This window comes from Lepisma saccharinum, chromosome 30, assembly GCF_977018435.1.
Source record: "Lepisma saccharinum chromosome 30, izLepSacc3.1, whole genome shotgun sequence".
In the NCBI taxonomy this organism is placed as follows: domain Eukaryota; kingdom Metazoa; phylum Arthropoda; class Insecta; order Zygentoma; family Lepismatidae; genus Lepisma; species Lepisma saccharinum.
Window position 1 is genome coordinate 1,824,456 of NC_139258.1, and position 16,219 is coordinate 1,840,674.

General features: G+C 39.2%; 1 protein-coding gene across 5 annotated transcripts in view; it reads right to left on the reverse strand.

The window, feature by feature from the left end:
- LOC145981803 (multiple PDZ domain protein-like) overlaps window positions 1–16,219 on the reverse strand; it is a 963,820-nt gene that overhangs the window by 66,744 nt on the left and 880,857 nt on the right. For all 5 annotated transcript variants that reach the window (XM_083115230.1, XM_083115226.1, XM_083115228.1 and 2 more), the window contains one exon: window positions 6,066–6,135. In XM_083115230.1, the coding sequence (XP_082971356.1) occupies window positions 6,066–6,135 (70 nt within the window). The remainder of the gene's footprint in view (window positions 1–6,065; window positions 6,136–16,219) is intronic.

Sequence of the window (16,219 nt, forward strand, 5' to 3'; positions counted from 1 at the left end):
ATGTAACATAGTCCATCCTTTGGAGCATCAATACTTTGCAACAACTATCCAAGCACTTCGAAAACTTACAACCTTGAAACATTGACACCGACATAGTTTGTCACGTCTTCCTTTCTTGTCTAAGATCATGCCATTCTTTTACTTTCACATATCTGAAGTGTTTCCATCTTTAAGAAAAAAGTCTGAAAGCATGCACGAGTTATTTTAGTAATGTATTTCTTTTATTTTAATTCATCGTGTCTAATTCCAGCTTTCATTCATTTCTATTCATCCTTCTCTGCCACAATTTTGCATTTATGCCAGGATGTTCGGAACAAAAATTATTCAACAGAGAAGATAGAATGAATATGTAACGAATGCGCTTCAAACTTGAACCTCACAGGGCAACACTGGCAGGGAGGAACCAACTGGGCCTCACTAGCAGCAAGGACGGTGCCTTCTGGCTTCTGCTGCTGCTTCTGAGAGAGCACGAACTGCGCTTGACCGTTGGTTGGAGATCGAGGTTCCTCAGTATCCTTTGTCATATATTTTGCCCATATAGCTAGAGGTTCTGCCTGCCGCCCAAACCTTCACTATGGCAGGAGCTCTCCTGCGGGGGTTCAGCTGAGGGTCTGCACGAGGGCGGCTGATTCGCGGTTTCTCTTTCTCAGCAAAAGAGTTTGCCATGTTACGGACACAAATACATAACTACTTGTGCAGAAATTTTAGCGAAAAATTGTCAAAAGGTAAAGACATTGTTTATTGTCCATTCTCGAGGTAAATGCTGGGGGTTCACTGATCCTGTGTGCTATAAGACCAACCGCGCCTGCACTGTTGGCAACGTAGTTCTATTGAAACCAGATCTGGCTCTTTCGTGCACTTCTTTGGCTGTGAACTATGGCACTCGCTCTCCCTGCCCCACTATGATGCCATCACTGGGTCTGGCCCACATGGACAAACTTTTACTATGAGTATACATTATTCAAGTGATGTAATATTAAATAAGGCACCACATGCCATCATTTCACTAAGTAAGAGAGACCAGTTTGGATAATAGTAATTTTTTGGACTGTATGAGATAACACCTAATTGACCGAGATGATCTGGGATATCATGGCAAACAAAGTATTTGTCTTCCGAAACAAAATTTCACAAAAATCTGGTTCATCTTTCGGAATATGACACTTTGGTCAGCACTGCAGTATATATTTTTCTTGTAGCCTGGAAACTAATAACTCAGCTGCTTTCTTATGTTTACTTGAAGAAGCCATAATTCAATACAAGAAACAGAAAAGGGAGTGTTTCCACCTGTGTCTAGGGCAGATCTAAGCAGAGTTTTCAACCTATCCCCAGTGTAAATACAGCTCACCGCTCACGAGAAGATCTCCAAATGAGGGGTGAGGATGTGCAGAGGGACAGGGGAAGACCTGTCTATTTGCAGATTTTAGGGTTAGAAGCAGTTAGAAGGAAGTCTTCCGCTGCGGTTATTGTCGTTGTGGAAGTGCTTCTGCGTGGGTGTTTAATTGTGATTTCTTTGGGATTTTTCGTGCTGTTGTAAGAGTTATGGTAGTTATACATTATTTAGCCGTGTTGTGTCAGAAACGTTCAAATTAAAGAAATGATCAACAGTGTCGATATGAAACAATCATCCCAAGAATTTTCATGCCAAACCTAGACCGACAAAGTAATGTTTACCATTGTTGACATTTGTAGCTTTGCACATTGTTGGTGCAAATAAACGTTCTCCGCTTTTGCAACTCTTTTTCTCTTTGCCATTTGCTTCGAACGCCAGTACTGTAATAGCCAATTCAGTCGTTGAAAATATCTTAAAGATTGTAGTTAGTACAATCGGCAGGATCTTTATTTTTTAAAAAAATAGAAAAATCGGTGTACTCTGTCAACAAATCAACACCAGATTGCCGATGATCATACCTTTACCGCTAATGTGGATACCCCCTGACCGTGCACAGGCAGTGATTTGAGTGTAAATGTGAATCAAGCCTTAAAGCTTACAGCGAGACGACAGAGCTTGTTTCTGACCCAGGGTGCACTCCCCCAACCCTAATAATGGAGTCACCTGTCGCTACGACACTCCACTTCCATTTTGGATCATCTCCTGAGTGGTGGGCTGTACCAATGGATGTCAATTTCCGCAAAAACAAAAGTTTCAAATTGCATGTACAGGAAAAACAATATCAGATTTCAAATCGGCATTGAAAAAGTATTCAGAAACCGTTGAAAAATCTAATACAACCAAAAATGAGAAAAAATGTATTCCCCAGTGTTATTGATATGGGTGATGCCGCCAGATCTATACAGTGAACACTAAGAATAAATTGTCATCACTTTAAAGTTAACGGTAATAGCAGCGCACCCCACCCCCTAGACAACTAAAATTACCCTAGGAGGCACTTTATCCAGCCTTCGTTAATCTAGCTCCTCGAAAGTCAACTTTACCTCAATTTAAGGTGAAATTTAGCTCTTTTATGCACATCAGATTTAGCAACACTCCCAGGAAGGTGCTAAGAGGCAAGGAGAAATGCATTACGCTTACGAGAGAATTATTTTATTCGTTCCCTCAGGAATATCAAACATCCAATGATGTAGGAAGTACATGGACGGAAAAATGACACGTTGAACAATGTCTGAATTGTAGGATAAGTCGAAACTCCCATTTGATTAGTACTAACTTGATGTTGAAGTTGATTCCCCATAAGGAATTCATAGGATTCTGTAAACACTTATTCATCATATTTTTCAAACATCGTGTCTAGCTTAATAATTGTCTTAAAAAAACACTTCCACTTGCAACATGTGGAGAAATTCACTCTCTCTTGTAGTAGCGGTTACCATTGCGGTGATATTGAAAACAATTCACAACTGATGCGAAAATCTCACTCTTCCCCTTAAGACAACTTTCAAGAGTATGCTGTAAATTCTAGAGTGTAAAATAAGTGACAATTTTTGTAATGAAAGTAGAAGCTGTTTGTAACTTGCAGTCACTCATGAGTCCTTTGTCAGACCCCTTACATGAAAAATATTTCTGTGCTGGGAATTGTTGTAGCAGAACAAGAACAATTTTACAGGTATTCTTGCAGAGTTGCCACTCTAGGGCCATGATAAAATTCAAGTGCAATTCCTGGTTTTCAAGGCGAACTGTCCAAAAAAAGGGTACAAGCAGATTTTTTCTCTATTTCAACCCAAGGGCGTATCTGGACCCCACCCAAATTCCTTCATTTTTTGTGGATTCTGAAAATAACATCCACTATTTTTTTTTCTTTTTAGTTTCACACTGAGTAGTGATAGAGTATATCAGCTGAAAACCTGACTTCAGTGAGGAACTGTTTTGGTGCAGTAAGTGAAGTTGATGTTTTTTTTGTTTTCTTTTAATGCAGAGCTGAAATACTAAAAACATATATTTTGCATTATATACCAGTAATTAAAAGAAACTATTGTCAATGTGTGAAACCAGATTTCTAGAAAAATACAATTCACTTCATGCTTTTGTTAAATTTCTTAAACTTTGTCAGTTAAGCGGAGATGTCCGAGTGAACAGTCACTGATCTTCTAGCCACAGTTGAAAAAGGGGACTTTCTTAATTGTACTCTTTACCTGAGAAAAGTTTTTTTTCCAGTTTTACTGTATAGTTGTCAAAGTGTTTAGAGCCCTCGTCACAATTTAGCTCTTTCTTACCCAAGAGACGTCGCACAACTGCTTCAGAGACTTCGTGAAATTTCAAATGAAGAGTTCAGTGAAATATTTCATACTGTTTCTAAAAAGTGTCAACAGACATTCAATTCTGAAATTATGATTCGAAGAATAACAAAACACAATAATAATAACAAATGAGATAACTATCATCGTATTATTAATGGTGGATGGGCACCTCTGGCTGGACCCCCCCCCCCATTTTCTTTCTGGATACGCCCCTGTTTCAACCTTATGTACTACTGACTCTGAACACCCACACAAATATATTGACAATGTAAATATCTGGGATTCCAATGTATCCAAAAATTCTAATTCAATTCATCTAATGTGTGTATATATAATTTAAGGTGCACAGGCCTCCCCGTTGGCGCAGTGGTTGAGTCGTCGCCTTGTAATCAAGGGGTCCCGGGTTCAATACCCGGTGGAGGCACAAGTGGTTCGGATCCCACTTAAAACTGTAGGTCCAGTACCGATTAGCCTTACTGTGCATAAAGTGGACTTAAACCACCAAATCAATCAATCATTTAAGGTGCAGTTTACATGTGCCATTTTACATACTCAGACTAGAAATACATCTATAAGCACGAGTTACAAATGTTACGGGATACATTAATCAACAAAAATTGTTAATTGAATAAGAATTTCAAATTTATCTGTCAGACAGATTGTTCTGCAAAGGGCAAAGAGGATTCTGTTTCATTTTCCACACAGTTTTCTTCTTTTCCTTCCTCGACAAAAATAAAGGCTAAAATGTGAAAAACTTAGCTCAGTGCATTAATAAATATGTATAAATTCAATGGGAAGTGGATTAACAAAAGTTGCAATTCCTCACGTCTACGGAGAAAATGTCTAGTAGAATTCTTGCGTAATTCCCGGAGCCAATAATTCACGTATAATTCCCGGTGAGTAGTCACCGTGTCTTGTGAAGGTAGTTCAAGAACTATGAGGGACATTCCGAAAGTAAGTTTCATCTTCTTTTTTTTACAGGGAAGCTGTATTACAAAGTGAGAAAACACATTGCCATAACAAAAGACAATCTTTCCTGAATTCACGACGGGAGGAGCGAGAGCAGAGAAGCAATGGCCCATGCGCAGAGTGCCGAAGAATAGATAAGCAGCAGACTGATGTGCCCGAGCTCATTCGAGTGCAAACCAGTATGGCAGAAAGATGTGTACTGGAAACGTGTACTATGAATGGGCACATGGAACTAGTGCTTTTGTTCTTGGATGACAATGCAAGACCCCACACAGCAAGGGTCACTGCAGAACACATTCGTAGTCTGGGATGGGAGAGACTGTCACCCGGCCTACAGCCCCTATCTTGCCCCATCAGACTTACACCTTATTTCTGCGTTGACGTCAGCACTATCGGGACGTCACTTCGGAAGCAACGAAGAGGTGCAACAGGCTGTGAAGAACTTCCTTAAATCGCTGAGCACCGATTTTTACCAGGAGGGTTTCTTGAAATTGATTTCACGGTACGACAAATGTATAAATGTCAGTGTTATGACATTGTATTTTACTGTTTGTAATAAAGCTTCCCTGTGAAAAAAAAATGACTAAACTTACTTTCAGAATGTCCCTCGTATGTGCAGACTAAATTCCATGACTGTTGCCCAATGGTATGTTCATACATTTGGCCAACTATTTTCAGTACAGTAAACTTAACAGTATCATTAATTTCACAAAATTATCCTTTTAAAATCTTCCACTAAAAAAAATATTCTCTAGAACCACCATTTTGTGCAAATATACAAGAGTTTTTGAGAGAATCGTCCTGCACTGTGGCCTTGCAGTCTAAGGTGCCAGGCTTTGGGCTCTGGCTACGGGATGAATCTCCTGGGGGAAGCGTAATAACTTTTCTATCGTGAGCTATGAATAAATACCGTTACCCGGTCACAGAAACCAACAACGACGACTTGCACTGGCCCTCATATGCAATCACCATGGGTTATTTATTATATGAGAGTATCTAACCTACATCGCATTAAAATTCCCTGCCTTCATGTGGGGGGGGGGGGGAATGGAAAAGCCATGCCTACGAGTACAACTCACTTATTAACCATTGTCAAGAGTTAATGACTGTGTTCATTATTCATTCTCATCATCTCAATTAACCAGTATAACTTAGTTACATTTACTTTCATCAACTCAATTACAATTACTTTAAAAAGGAACGAATTAACTATAGCCAAGTGTTTAAAACTCTTAGAACATGTTGATTGCATAAACTGGAAGTAATATTGCAATATTTAAATCACAAAGTTCTCACTCACCGTCAGATAGGGAAGTGGGTGTTAATTTTTAAAAAATGAGAGTCTATTTTATGTTCAAGTAAAGTTTACAAATTTAATACTATATTAACGTGATACATACCTCATCGTCTAATGTTATTGGAAACTGTGTTATGGGCTTCACAGCCAAGTCTTGCAGTGCAGTTTGCCGTCTGAAATGATAAAATAAACAATGTTAGATATAAAAACACTGTCACACTAAGACAATTAAATTTATTTACACACAACATACATACACAAAATTAAAATTACGACCTATAGTAATTTCAGTTTTGCATTTTAAGTGTTTACTCTTTCCTCCTGTTTTTATTCATTCACTCTTCGTTCCTTTTCGTGAGTGTGAGAGATTACGTATGTGTATAGATGTTTCTTGAAGACTAGTGAATACTGAGATAAACAGGAAAAAAATTACATGAAGTAATACAATATTGCACATATGGAACTTGAACCTTTGCAAGTTAACAATTCGTTTGCTGAACACTGTTTTGTCATTGTGTTTATCTGCACTAACTTTCAGGACAGCTGATTTAAGTTTAATTTATGTGAATTGTGAATACACGACAAAATTTGCACAAAAATTCTATAAATGTTAATAATTCACACCACTTGACAGACATATATGTTGCTTCGTTAATGCATCGACATGAACAGAACATGATTATGGTCATCAACACACTTCCAATGAAAAGTGGAGATAAGATAATACAGTATTAAGTTGGCGAATTAATGCTAAATGAGTAAATTTCCCTTAAGCTGGCAAATTAATGCTAAATCAGTAAATTTCCCTTAAGCTGGCAAATTAATGCAAAACCAGTAAATTTCCCTATTTAACTGCTTTAATGGTCCCGCATCGTACCCATGCAGTCTAAGACCTTGGGCTTATGACATACGCTGGTTCAAGTCCCAAGAGGGGGGAATTATCTCCTGAGATTTCGACTGGTGTATGGGACCAGTGAGGAAATTGGAGAGCTACGATTGAGTAGTGTAACCCAGTCATGGAAACCTACAAAAATGACGATTTGTCGTGCTGACCACACATTACCCCATAACTGGTTGCATGATCACCTACCTCTGCTGCGACATGTGGGAGTGAGGCTGGCAGTGAGTAGTTAGGCCATGGTCCTACCAGGCTGTTGCACCATGGATAAATTGATTTAATGCCCTTACTTTAACATAATCACTTTCTTCAATTCTGCTATTCTCTATGTAACAAAGGCACCAACAATTTGACTCCATAAATATGCGTAACAAGTAAAACCAAATTAGCTTTTTAAAAAAAGCAGTTCCATACACAATCATTCTTGTAATCTATCAAATCAAATTCCCATTCCATAAACGATATTTTGCAGCTATCACCATAAGAGATAGCATTTCATATGATACCAAGATCAACAACCTTTATCAATCTTTACATTTTGTATATACTTCACAAGATAAACATTCTTTCACCTTGGAAAGGTAAATGGCTTTAAAAAGATAAGAATTACAACACGCAAGAAATGTTTGGAACTTTCGCAAGGGAATGTCATGAGTAGACCCTTATGTAATTACATATTATATTCGAGCGTCCTTGGTCACATAAAAACTTTAATCAATGAATTGTATAGTAATATAGTAATAGGACACTCGAAAGTTTTATTTAACATATTTCCAAAAAATAATTAATTTCAGTCTTTTACTAGTTAAGGTTATATAATTCTGCCATAACTTTACCAGACATTCTTAAGACTTGCGAGTGTTATGGGATTTGTGATGCATAGAAAATAGTGCAGTTTGGAATAAAAATCTAAAATGGCGTAAATGTGGGAATTAAGAGAATGAAATGATAAGTTTGACTGGACCTTTGGTCGACGTCAGCAAACCAGCGAAGTCCCACCTCTCCTTTCAAAAAACCACCATGGCATTTCAAATTCTGAGAAATTCCATCTGTTTAGAATTCCTTCTAGTTCATTCACATTAATCTTTGTGTGTGGTTAGCGGCTAGACTCTACTTTACATCCTTATTGCCTTTTGGTGGTAACCGATGGGAGTTAACAACACTGCAGGCTCATATTTGTGCTTTGCTCATTTGCGTTCTGCATGGTGATTGCTTCATTGCGTTTACGGTGCGTTGTGCATGAAGAACAGGTTCCAAAAACTTGTAGATAGTGTAAAATACGTTTATCCCCAGTAATAATTTAGTGCATCATTCAAAACCGTGCTTGCAGACAGCCGGCATCTTTTCTGTTCACGATAGCCCCACATACCATTCACGGGTAGCCCCACAAACCATTCACGGGGACGAGGTATGCCTATGAGGTTAGGTTCCATTAGCACTCATTTCACCCCTAAATATGTGCTTCATCATCGAAACATTTCCTCAGTACGTTCAATTACGCATATCCGGACAACATCAGTTTTTATCGATTTCCTCCTCCAGGTAATTTTTCCTTGCTTTGGGATTTACGTTGTTGAATTCCTTATAGGCTACAATAATCTTTCCAACGATATATGACATGTATTCCTTAGGAAAAGAACGTAAAGTAGAGCTTTCACTGTTGTCTAGATATTCACAGTAGTTCAACAGATTCACGTAGCCACAAAAATATTTCAAATATCTAGACAACAGCAAAGCAAATCACATGAAGATTGATGCAAATGCTCTAAAACATAAAATTCGACAACTCACATCCCAAGTGTAATACTTACACAACATTAACAACCATAATTGCAAAATGTAGGCAGAAGATTGTATAACTTTTGCAGTAACAGGAATAAGCACTATTATATATTTATACATTATTTATTGGTATTCAAAACTGAAAAACATTATAATACTCTGTTCTGTAACACACCAAAATAACAGTAGACTTGTACACTCAATGGACGCAATCAGCAGAGGGGCAACGGGGGCAGTTGTTATTCCCAATCTTTGCCCCTGCACTATGAGAGTCGAGTCTACCAAGTGAAAGTAGACTGTCCTTGCCCCTTCCCCTGAGTTTTGGGGCTCAATCACCGCCACTGTGTACAGATCTTTTTCCCCAGAAAAGTATTTTTATATTCAGCAAACAACAACTCTCAACTTTTTGCAAGAGGTCATTAGATTATATTTCAATTTAGTACTTTCTACAGAAACTGTAAAGTTTGTTCACCTGTTCTAAAAAATCTAAGGTATTTTCAAAATTTTCACCTTCAATCGAAATAGGCAACTTTAGGCACAACAGAAATTGAACATTGTGATTGCTGAACCCTAAAACGAACTTCCGTACTGGAAGCCTACTAATATGTTCAAGAGGAATAAAATAGGCATTTGGGACAAATACTCGACGTCTCAAAAAGTATTACAAGAAAACATGCTGGTGACGTCACCAGCAGACAACTGAAGGGATTGTGACAGTAGTTATGGAACAAAATTGTCAAGTGTATCGTATTATCAATGTAAAAGGAAATTTCGGAGAAGGCGTGTATATTACACATACCTTACAGTTACAGAGGATACGGTAAAAAATAAGTGGGGTAAGGAAATCGCACATTTTTAAAGAAAATACAGCCATTTTACCATTCCAATGCTCAACTGACGCGTTGGATGCTGGGAGTCCAGCAGCATCAAGTTCACGTGACTTCAGCGGCGATGCCTATTGGCTGCTGTTCCGGATACAAGCCGCTAGAAGAATTCGCTACACTCATTCTCCGAAATCTCATCTTTGCATTGATGTACGATACATACCACAATTTTAAATTTGCGATGAATTTTCGAATGCTGTCGCATACGAAAGAGAAAAAAACGACGGGTCTTGTTTGGATTCAAATTTGCTCAGTGACGTCACACTAATATGCAGGCACGTATCCAGTAATTCCTTTCGGGGGGGGGGCTCAACACCATTTTTTAAGGGGTATAGTAAGAACCTCACAATTGTGTGTTCAAGACCAGTGGTGGGGGGGGGGGGTGCCGAGGGCTTTGCAAGGGAAGTTTACTTTCTCTTTGTAGACAAGGCTTAACATTAAGAGGCCATAACATTGAGGCAAAAAAATGGGGAGCAACTATCCCTTAAATCGTCGCCACTGTAAGGCTGTCATTTTTATCAGAACGTGAAATCGGAATATTTTTTACCACTCGACTCCTCTGTTTCCATGCATTAACATTGTGTACCGGAACCATCTCAGTATGTGTGTTTGTCCATTTCTTCTCATTAGGCATAAAAACATCTATGGTGTCTTTGAGTGTTTTTACGAAGCTGTTCCACACACACGGGATGGACAATCCACACGACAACGCGAGATTCAAACTGTGGGCTACGAACTGGACGCAGACAGCTCTCGAATATTTCTCTCTGATTCGAGCCTGAACACCACTAACGTGTCTTGTCCTTTCATGTTTGCAGCCGAAACCCTCCAAATTGTTCAGATTCAGGCCTTAGCACTTACAAGTGTTCAAAAATGCCTGTCACAGCTTCCACTGTCTTGTCATATATCGACACGAAACAAAGGAAGTCTTCTCGAATACAGCTGGATCACGAAACAATTAATGCACAGTGAAAACCCTTCTGTTCCCAACACATCTAATGTTTCGTCTCCCAGCATGATCAAATGCTTACTCATTTACCTCCAGTGACCTGCCCAAGGGAGGGTTGGTGAGGTCATAACCCCATTTGACCCAGTATTCCTTTCTCTTTTTTTCTTTAAAAAAAAAAAAGAGGAACGTCAAAGACAGGAAAAAAATGGCAAAACCAGGACTGACCACCGAAAAAAAAAAATAGTATGCGTAACCCCTCTCCCTTCCGAAAATCCTGGGCACGCCTCTCTTTATCTCGGACACATTTTTTAAAATCAACTCACCAGAGGTTTTTATCATTCCGTATTGGAGATTGGAGTAAGATGCGTTCTTCCTGCAGGTTTTGGATATGATCCTTTAGGGTGCTGTCGTCTGCCTGCCTTCACACCTAACCTTAACAAGGCCCTAATTTTCCATCCTTGTGACTTGGATTTTCAAGACTTAGGAAGGTTTCAGACCGAAGGGACACGCGATACATGTCGATTGGAATGGGCCAATCAACAGCAACGTTTCACACCGTAGCGACACAAAAGGTCGCACAAACCTAATTTCGACTTGTGAAATCCTCAGGCGACACCGTGTGAAATCTCCCTTATTAGTGCCAGGACTAGGTAAGTAACACTTTTTTCATCATAATTTTCATTTCCTTTTTTTTCCTGTTTCCAATATTTCCATGTCATAGACCATCACTAAACACACCTTTTGTTGCCTTCAAACATCAACAGTGTTGCCACTGTACCTCATAATTTTTTTAAAACACCCATTTGGACCGGTACGCCTTTACGAAGCATTTCAGGATTGGCTATACGCGAAAACGATCGGTTTTCTTCTCTGAACTATAGATGGCGAAATAGTCCACCTACCCAAGGTGGAAATTGACGTCCAAATTTCCGTACGAATGTTTGACATGCAATTTTCCATGCTTTGTGGAAAAATAAATTTACACTTTCACTTACATTTGGCAACACTGCACCCCCTTTGTTGTTTCTATGTTTAAAAATATCTACTTGGACAGGGCTAGCATTTGGTGTATGACTTATGTATGTACAGGTTTCGGTTACAAAGTAACGCCACTCTTTAATTCCCAGTTGCACCGTTCGTGGGACACCCTGTATTAATATACCATATAGGCCTACATAAGTATATGTACAGTATGTGTGTGTGTGTGTGTATATATATATATATATATATATATATATATATATATATATATATATATATATATATATATAAATCTTATTGGAAGAGAACATTATTTTCTCCTGTAGCCCCCAAAAATTTACGGATATAGACTCGCGAAATCCACGGCCATTATTCGGGAATCTAAATGCAGAATGAACTTATTAACTTAATGGCATCTAGACAGTCTTTAAAAATCCATGTATTTTCTCTTATGTCAGATTTTTGAGACACCAAGAACAATGTCATTAGTCCTTACTCCTTAGATTTGTAAATTTGCTCGAAGAAAATTGAGAAGTAGAGAAAACCCTCTTCCGTCAGTGTAGATATAAAATGGTGCTGGAATCAGGTGCACAAGTATGACAACGGTGCGAAAATGAAATGTTTGCGTAATGAGTTCAAGATAGGCATCTCATGTATATTGTTTATACCAGAATCGAATCCGGCGGCCTTTAGTACAAGGCGACACCCTTAACCACTATTCAATGGGACATGCCCGAGTCTTTGCGGCGTCGTACTGTACACATTGGAGAATGATGACGATATATATGATATTTTATGCACACATCTAATTTCTTAAAAGTAATCTTCTTTGTACGTGCGAAACTGAATATATGACGGCAATAGAAATAACAAAATTCCCGCGCGCTAAAAATATTGCGCTCTCGTCTTTCGTACGACAGATTCAAGGTTCGATCCCTGGTAGGAACTCCAAAATTTCTGTGATGGCCCAACATCGTGAGGACAATTGGAAAGCTACTTGAAATCAATATGTAAGCGAATTCCACTCTTAAAACTAGATGGGACTCGATGTGATGACCACGCGTCACCGAATGGAAAAACACTTCAGAGGCTTTGTCCTTCAAAATTACAACGAATCACCCTACGTGTGGGCTACCTTTGTTGTGCAGCTTCCAAATGCTGACAAGTCTCTACATAGTGCTCGAGTGCGCTGCGAAAACACCGAAAGCGCAAGAAAAGTTTACGTGCAATATTATCAACAACAGGATTATAGAACATTCTCCGTCTTGCCTCGATAATTGTCTATCTCCTTAAATTATCGTCACATTATTCAAGAAGCCAAAATCCTAATTTTATCTAGTGTAAACAGAAAAAAATCCTGAAGGGGGCTCGAGCCTCCCGATTCCCACCTTGGATACGTGCTATTGACAATAATAGGGTTATAGAACACTCTCCGTCTTGTCTCGATAATTATTTCTCTCAGATTTATAATTTTTTTATCTTCACATTATTCAAGACGCCAAAAATCTAATTTTATCTAGTGTAAATTGAAAAATTTCCTGAAGGGGGCGGGGGGGTCGAGCCACCTCATCCCCACCTTGGATACGTGCTATTACCAATAACAGGGGTATAAAACATGCTCCGTCTTGCCTCGATAATTATTTCTCTCCTTATATTATTTTCACATTATTCAAGAAGCAAAAAACCTAATTTTATCTAACGTAAACTGAAAAATTTCCTGGGGAGAGGCTCGAGCCGCCTGTGCCCCATCTTGGATACGTGCTATTATCAATAACAGGGTTACGGAACATTCTCCGTCTTGTGATAATTATTCCCAATTATTTCTATCCTTAAATTATTGTCACATTATTTTATTTCACACCACAAGAAGACAAAAAAAACTCATTTTATCTAGAGTAAACCTAAAACTTTCGGGGGGGGGGGGGCTCGAGCCCCCTAAGCCCCGCCTCTGGATACGTGCCTGCTAATATGGTTCATTCGTTGTGTTTGGGCGAGGGAGCTTTCAGACCGAAGTAACACTAACAGGCTACAAATGACAAGCGACACGGGCCCCTTCAGTCTGTAAAGAAAAAAGCTTTCACTGCGCATACGCGAGCAACAGACCAAGGCGACACGGAGTCGCGAAAATTGCCCACTCCGAGTGACACGCAAGCGATATATGTGGCTTGTCGTTCACTCAGGTACGAAAGTTTGCAATTATTTCTGAAGGTCATTCAAGCGACACGTGTCGACTGGCGCTTGTGATTTGTCCCGTCGGTGCGAAGGCTCCCCAAGGATCAGTGGCTTGGCTTTCTTTCACACTGTTGCCCGTTCTGCGTGAAGTACGGTGAACCCAGGAGAGGGGTCATGGGGGCCCCGAACTATGAAATATTTAAATGCGAACCTTTAAAAAGCTACGAAACTAAACGACGATTTTTTCCTTGTATTCGACTTTGTCCTTTCATAAATGGGTGGGTTTGTTATGGAGAGAGATGTAGGTTCCAGAAGTCTGCAATATTGGATAGTTGACGTCCGATTTAGTCGGGACACTCCATTTCTTTGAATCCAGACTATTTCGAAGCAGTTGTAATGCACAAATGTATCGTTTTTTGGTTAAATTGCATTTAAACATGTTCATTATTATAACAATAATTGCTAATATGAAGAATTTAGCCTAATTTATAAATATATTATTTTATAAACACAACCAGGCACGTATCCAGGAATTTCTTTCGGGGGGGAGGGGCGGGGGGCTGAACACCATTTTTAAGGGGTATAGATATAACCTCACAATTGTATGTTTAAGGCCAGTGATGGCAATTTGGTTCCAAAACTGGGGGTGGTTGTAAGGAAAGTTTACTTTATCTTGGTAGACAAAGCTTAGCATTAAGAGGCCATAGTGTGGAGGCAAAAAATGGGGAGCAACTATACCCCAAATCGTCGCCACTGTTTGAGGCTGTAATTTTAATCAGAACGTGAAATCAGAACATTTTTTACCACTCGACTCCTCTGTTTCCATTAACTTTGTGTGCCGGAAACATCTTAGTATGAATGTTCCTCTATTTCTTCTCATCAGGCATCAAAACATATTTATACCAGGTAACCAGAGGTGCTTTTACGAAGATGTTACACATGCACGGGATGGACAATCCACTCGACAACGCGAGATTCAAACTGTGGGCTGCGAACTGGACGCAATTGTTCATATTGAGGCCTAAGTAGTCGCAAGTGTTCAAAATTGTTTGTCACAGCTTCCGCAGTGTTTGTCCTATATCGGCATGAAACAAAGGAAGTCTTCTAGAATACAGTTGGATCGCGAAACAATTAATGCACAGTGAAAACCCTTCGGTTCTCAACACATGTAATGTATCTTCTGCCAATATGATCCAGTGACGTGCCCAAGGGAGGGTTGGTGAGGTCATAACCCCATTTGACCCAGTATTCCTTAAAAAAAGAACGTCAAAGACAGGTAAAGATGGCAAAATGAGGACTGACCACCAAAGAGTATTCGTAATCCCTCTCCCTTCCCAAAATCCTGGGCACGACACACTTTATCTCGGACACATTTTTTAAAATCAACTCACCAGAAGTTTTTACCATTTCGTATTGGAGACTGAAGTAAAGCGCCTTGTACCGTCAACGGCAAAGATAATGGTAGGCAAATTTCATTACATTTTTATTCTACATCCTGCGTTATTTTAAGGGATGAGACTATGTTGGTTCGAAGCAGGCATTGTTCTCTGCTTATTGACGTCATTATATCAATTCATTGTCATCACATTGCGTAATACAGACGGAATGAAAATGGTGGTGGACAATTCGCCTACTGTTTCTTTTGCCGCTGGGTGTACACGATCAAATAAGTCGTGAACAAGTCATTGAATTGAACGATTAAAAGGCAATGATGTCAGAGCCAACGCCATTTATCTCATTGGATCCAAGGTTCGGTCAAAGAATTTATATTTAGGAATGGTTCTAATTAACGCGTATTTATATCCTCATACAGAGCCGTTTCGTGAACGGATGCTTCAATTATGGGAAAAAGGACAGCTTGCTCTGTGACGACATTAATGAGCATTTCTACATTCTAATTTCTTCATATAGGAGAAGTAATTATTTTACACGAGAGCGCTCAACTAAGCTTATATTATAGAATTATTACTTTCTTTCACTTCAGATCCAAGAAATGTAATATAAGCTTAGTTGAGCGCTCTCGTGTAAAATAAATACTTCTCCTATATGAAGAAATTAGAATGTAGAATTGCTCATTAATGTCGTCGCAGAGCAAGCTGTCCTTTTTCCCACAATTGACGCATGCGCTCACGAGACTCCTCTGCCTCATTATATTCTAGAACGTTGCGCAGATAAACTATTTATAAATCTTGCCAGTAGTTAGACTCCTCTTGTTCAAGAACATTCTCTCTCGCGCCTTCCAGAGATTAAAAATTACAACGAATCGCCCTACGTGTGGCGATACCTTTGCTGTGCAGCTTTCAAATGCTGACAAATCTTTGATTAGTGCTCAAGTTTGCTGTGACAACACTGAAAGCTCAAGAAAAGTTTACGTGCAATATTATCAACAACAGGGTTATAGAAAATTCTCAGTCTTGCTTTGATAAGTATTTCTTTCAAATTATCATCACATTATTCAAGAAGCCAAAATCCTAATTTTATCTAATGTAAACAAACATTTCCTGATGGGGCGGGGGGGGGGCGCTCGAGCCCCTTCATTCCCACCTTGGATACGCGCAATTAACAATAACAAGGTTATAGAACATTCTCCG